This window comes from Ctenocephalides felis, unplaced genomic scaffold (genome assembly GCF_003426905.1).
Source record: "Ctenocephalides felis isolate EL2017-DRISC unplaced genomic scaffold, ASM342690v1 CF-g0.4_SCAFFOLD_03570, whole genome shotgun sequence".
Taxonomy (NCBI): domain Eukaryota; kingdom Metazoa; phylum Arthropoda; class Insecta; order Siphonaptera; family Pulicidae; genus Ctenocephalides; species Ctenocephalides felis.
In genome coordinates, this window is record NW_020539724.1 from 16,272,605 (window position 1) to 16,278,970 (window position 6,366).

General features: G+C 27.4%; 2 protein-coding genes across 2 annotated transcripts; one reads left to right on the forward strand and one right to left on the reverse strand.

Annotated features, from left to right (window-relative positions):
* Positions 1–270: 270 nt before the first annotated feature.
* On the forward strand, positions 271–839 carry LOC113383287 (c-Myc-binding protein-like). Its single transcript, XM_026621548.1, has one exon. The coding sequence runs from the start codon at positions 450–452 to the stop codon at positions 705–707; it is 258 nt and encodes an 85-aa protein (XP_026477333.1). The 5' UTR covers positions 271–449; the 3' UTR covers positions 708–839.
* Positions 840–1,033: 194 nt separating this feature from the next.
* On the reverse strand, positions 1,034–6,029 carry LOC113383129. The gene is made up of 11 exons (XM_026621380.1): positions 5,757–6,029; positions 5,295–5,675; positions 4,971–5,135; positions 4,643–4,737; positions 4,448–4,575; positions 4,132–4,363; positions 3,370–3,538; positions 2,457–2,595; positions 1,717–1,881; positions 1,418–1,566; positions 1,034–1,291 (listed from the first exon to the last, which is right to left on the reverse strand). The coding sequence occupies exons 1-11, from the start codon at positions 5,899–5,901 to the stop codon at positions 1,119–1,121; spliced, it is 1,941 nt and encodes a 646-aa protein (XP_026477165.1). The 5' UTR covers positions 5,902–6,029; the 3' UTR covers positions 1,034–1,118.
* Positions 6,030–6,366: the final 337 nt, after the last annotated feature.

Consider the following 6,366-nt stretch of genomic DNA (forward strand, 5'->3'; position numbering starts at 1 on the left):
AACATATACAAAAATGTTTATTTATTAGTAAGTCACAATCCCCTCATTGTTTTTATATTAAACTAAACTATTTATCGTGGCATGTAATTGTAAACATTAGTGAAAGATGTTATCATAGATAAAAGAAGAGTATATGGATGTTATACAAAAAGAGTTTTGTATCAAACCGCCCATTTTCAAAAGTTAGTCGGAACGGGTCGGAACGTCGGAACAAACAAATGTTGAGAGCTACCAACACTTAAAAAAAAATTATAAAACCACAAAATCTGATTAGAAGAGTTTGGATTTTTGACGAGGTAATTTATAGATATTCCTAGAATGATATTATTCACATTAAAACGTACATCTCTCAAATTATCGCGTCATACAAAAACTCGTCGTGTACATTAAAACTTTCCATTACGTCAACGAGAATCTAACTGGATTGGAATATCAAATAATCCTTTAAAATGAATAATTTTTATAAACCAACAGATTCTAAACGGGAAATATTCCGTAAGTACTTGGAGAGAGCTGGCGTAATGGACGTAATCACTAAAGCCTTCACCAATTTATATGAGGAAGAAAACAGACCTGAGGATCCCTTGGAATATGTTATAAATGCAATGGGTGGAGTAATAGTTAAAAGGGATTCCGACATTCCTAACGTTCAAGTCGGTTCTGCTTATAAGAATCCCGAGATTATCGAGCAAAAGTCGGGATTTTGATGAAGGATCCTTATATTATTATTATTTATAAGAACGATAGAAATTTAAGTTAATAAAAATATATTCGATTTTAAATGATTGTACATAAGTAATACATATACTAAAGCCAGGAGGCTCTTATTTTTGTATGTAATTGATAATAAACTTTACAATGTACTTATTACAGTACTGAAACAAATATATTCTTTTAATCACTATTGTAGATGTTTAAATAAAGTTTATGATCACTCTAATTTAATTATACTCTTGAGCATGATGAGAATAATGTGAAGAATGCATTTTATTTAGTAAGTAAATTATTGAACTAAACAAACAATGTGCTTTCATATAGTTTTAAATTTGTTAAAAAATATCTAATATTTTATTTATATTATTTACAATATTAATGAAGTTGCTAAAATCAGTATTTTGTTAATATATTAATTTAGTTGGAAGCCCTCGAACTACCATAGAACACGAATTCAAGGAAGACTTGCAAAACCCTCTACTAATGGAAACAGCTTTTTGTAAGTCTGATTCTGATAAAATATCAGTATGCAAAGGACCTATGAAATTTGATCTCAAACAAGCAGCTTTTGTGTTGTCTAGAATGTTAAATTATTAAGGCTAATAAGATAATTATTGAAGGAACAATAAATATGAAAAAAAATGCTGTCATCCATCTGATATTTTTGAATTACAATAGTAGAATGCACACCATTTCTACCTACCAATTATTCCTTTATCCCATCTCTCAGTATTGCATTGTATGAAGTGTTTAAGTGATTTTGGACCAGGAATCCAAGTGGAAATTAACCTCGACATCATGAAGTCACAGTCCTTATCACTAACTTGCCATAAATTTCCAACTAAGCAGGGACTGAAAAAAAATGTAAATTTCAGGTTTCATGATAGTCATCCAACTAATTAAATAAAAATAAAATTATTAGACATTATGTCGACTTATTTCTCAAAAGGTATTAAAAATAACTCAATCATATATCTCATTTATAATTTAGATGTTTTTTACCTGCCAGCAATATGGTATGATAAATGAAGTCCATATTCTTCTGCAATACCCAATCTCCTTATTGAAACTGAAGAACATCCACTTAGCAAAGCAACACAGGACAAATCATGAGCTTCCAAAACGTCGTGGGATAGGAATTTTTGACCACCACCATGACCAGCATAACTGAAAAAAAACAATTAAAAATTAACAGTGTTTATATTAAAATAATATTAAGAAATTATAGGGCGAATACTTAGTTAAATAATTACTTTAGAGGATTGAGTGTATTAGTAGGAAATTGATTTAAGGGGTTGTTATGGTTTAGAGGCATAAATTTTATGCAATTTGTGAAGGACTGTAAAAGAGACAAACAATCTTTCTACTATTTTTCTTATAAGTAATTAATTAATGTTTTGAAATAAAAATAAAAAATAATCAAAACTTTAATTCTAGAAGTTGATGAAGTGAAGGATCTCAAAAAATTGGCCCAAACCATATCCAATTGTAATACATTTATGCATTAAATATATATATATATATATATATATATATATATATAAATATATATATATATATCTATATATATAAACTATATATATATATATAATATAAACTATATATATATATATATATATATATATATATATATATATATAAACTATATATATATAAACTATATATATATATATATATATAAACTATATATATATATATATATATATATATATATATATATAAACCATAATCAATGCACTTACTAGAATATTGAACTAGATTTTATAAGATCTAAGAACTCTTCTGTTGTAGCTTGCCTGCCTGAAATACCATCGATCCAATTGGGTAACCAATAATTTATGAATGATTTCACCCTCATTTCCATGAAATTTAAATTTTTATCTGTAAAGAATTTCATTAAAATTATATTTGCAAATTTTTTACAGAATTATCTTTATAACTTAAATGCATTTTTAACAAGTTTATAACTTGCAGCGCATTTTTACAGATAAGGTGAAAATAGAAACGCTTTATATTAATTTAGGTATCAGTTATATTTTTAGGGATTGTCTAAAGCAAGGATAAGCAACCTATTTAACGAATGGGCCAATATATACTTCAATATATATTGTAGTATATATTGTATTGACTTAAATTGTAAATATTTAATTTACATATTTTAGAATTTGAATAAAGTGTCTATAATCTATCTATCTATATAACATCACTTACTAATAAACATAAAATAAAAATACTTAATACTTTTATGAGAAATTTGGCACTACTTTTTTATATAACCTGATCAATATCAGTCTTATGCCATATGCAGATTTCTAATCGAGCATCACTCAGTTTTGACTTGTGGTCATTTTTGATGAATACCATGGTTAAAAATAATTGTTTGCAAAAGAGACATATTTTCTGCATTTCTTGACAAAAGCTAAATTTCCTTAAGGCTGACATGATTTTATAAAAAAATTATATGTCTACTAAGAAAAAATACAATTTTTAAATCTGTATTATTTTACATGTTGATCACTTCCATTTGATAGTTTTTATTTCAGTTTTTATTAACTGAAAAAAATATTCAAAGAGCTGCTAGTTGCTCATCCTTGGTCTAAAGATTGATTGGACAAATAAAAATGTTTGTTTACTATCAAGACATTACTAAAATACCTGGATCCAATATGTAACTTCCCTTCAGTTTATCAACAATAAAGTATCCCTCTTTTATCTGTTCTTTGTAGGTGTAGTACAGTGCATGTAATAAGTGAAGCGAATGAACTCGTGTTACTGATTGCAATTGAAAACATTTTAATACTTCCCATGGGATATGATCTAAATCCTGTAATATAATCAGAAACATAGAGAGCAGCATTTATATATTTCATAAATATAAGCATTCCTAAAAGAAAAATCTGATTAAAGAATTTAGTTATATTTTAAAATAAGTATTGATAAAATCACATCTTGAATCAATTAGTATAAAGTAAATAGTTATTCTAAGATATTCATTACATCAAAAGTGAAAAATGATTTTCTATACCTATGATAAATGTGAAAATGTAAAAAAAAATGTTATAGGAGTATTTTAAAGTGGGCACATTCCATATCCATGCAACATCCATTAAATGAAATATGAAAAAATTGAATTTGAAAATAAATGAAAACCTTTCAGTCCAAAAAAAAATAATCATAGTACATCACAATATATCACTTTGCTTGATATAAAATAATTTTATCAACAATTGCAAAAGGATTTACTTGATATTCTGAACTACTATTAAATCAATAATTATATATCCTACTGTTAAATTAATAATTGTTACAATATATCCTACAGACTTATTGAGTGATGTGTTATCATGACTTTTATATATATATGCATAATTATATATTTTGATAGAATATGCCACATTGATAGATTATATTTATAACCTGATCGACAATAAGTATTATTGGGCCTCGTTCTGCCTTCCTTATACTCTTGTAATGAGGTTCATCAGAATGATAACGGCTCTTGAAATGCATTGACAGCATTTGTCTAGCATTGGAATCGTCCTGCTTAGGCAAAATTACTTTGAGTGCGTTGTTAATAGATTCAAAAGAACATGAATACCCAATGTAAACTGCCAGCTTATATAATAAAATCTTTTGTTCTTGTGTTATGCTGAAACCAATTAAAAATTTAACTTGATTGTAAAATAAATATTAATTATAGTAAAAGTAAATTATTGTATAATATAATTCTTACTTGAAATCTTTTATGCAATCATCAATCTCTTTGCAAATAATCTTATAATCATCCTGATTACTTTTTAATTTCCCAAGTAACAAGCTGGCGATACCACCAAAATAATCTTCAAATTCTAACAACAATGTCTATAAAAAACAAAAGTAATGGCATATCATTTATGAAAGCAATTCAAATGTTAATATTTGGAGGTACCTTATAATTTAAATGTAACTCGTTTCGTGACTTTTTTTTGTCAACTTCATATTCATGCAATATATCCAACAGTTCAGTTAAAATACATTTACTACCTGGAATTACATTGAGAAAAGCATTAACATCGTTTAGGACTATTTACAAACAACAAAGAAAATCATGTTACATTAGCATATTTCAATTTTTCAAAATCTGACAATAGTCAGAAGATTGTAAAAATAACTGTATAAGTAAATCATTTGCAATATGCAAATCAACAAAATAAAGAAATCTAATCCAACATAATTATTGTTTACACACATATACTAAAATAAAGTTAAATAATTACCTTTATTAGGTTTAACACATATTGTTATAGGTTGGTGATTTTTAATGTCCACGTTTTCACCTGAAAATATAGTGATATATATGGGTAATGTCGACAAGTTTCGACTAATGGGCCCTACCATGTCATTTTGACATGGCCCCTTTGTAATTTGCGCTATTGTCCATTCTACAACAAAATATGTAAAACTTTTTGTTAGATTTTTGAATATAAATAATTCTTTATGATATTGATATTGTAAAAAACTTTTATACTTTAACTCTTTATACTTTAAAATATTAAATTAATCATTACAAGCTTATTAGACAGAAAGGTCTTTTAGTTTACCTGGTGGTAGACCTTCATTCAATTTTTTCATAGATTCAATGTCAGTGGAATGCGAGATGCATTTTACAAATGGTAGTGAATTAAAGTCATTGCCTATTGCATCTGCTTTTTGATTATTATTTATATAGTATTCCACAAAATCATCTTTTAATGCTTCGAGTAATTTATTCTCTTTCCATTCCTTTGTGTTGTACTTTTTAACAATAGAATTAAATGCTTGCTCACTACAGACTGTAGCTGCACCATTTTTATTCAATTTGTGATTGAATAATTTATTGATATATGGGCGAAGAGCAGGTCCTAATGATTCTTGAAAGTTATAAGCACATGAAAGTAAGTCACCTTTATTGAATGCAAAAACACCTAGATATTTCCTAAGATCTAAAATAAAATCAGTGCTTCTGTTGTCTTTCACTGCTTTTAAAACAATTTTATTATAAAATTATTTATCTTATTACTTACTGGTGTAAACCAAAGAGCTGGGATCAATTGTCGTCAGATTTAAAGTTGATTCTATGAAAGATTCAACATTTTCTTCAGAAATTACATTATTTTCTAGTGCTTCTAATAATTTCTTGACCTCAAAGATTTGGCTCGAATCTTCCATTCTCAGTAAGTGTTAAACATAACAACGTTTATGTTTCTGAATTATATCATCATTTATATTGTCTTTCATCATATCATATATCATAGTTTATATTGTATTATATTTACATTATTAGTCTAGGTTGTATCATTTCGGCAGTTAAACTGAATAATTCACACGAAATATAACCAACAAGACGTACGGAGCGGTGGCGACATCTGACACAGAACCATATGAACCCGGTAGTCACTACGTAGTTCCTCACGAACTGGGAACAATTTTGCATAGAGGCGCTGCAATCAATCGCCTTAGAATCATAGGAATCTAATTGGATTCCTTTTACGCAAGAACTGTCAAATGTTAGTTCCTCAAGAACTGGGAACAATTTTGCATAGAGGCGCTGCATGCAATCGCCTCCTGAATCTAGGAATCTAACTAGATTCCTTTATACGCTTTTATATATAATTATGGTTCCGGCTTAGGAGA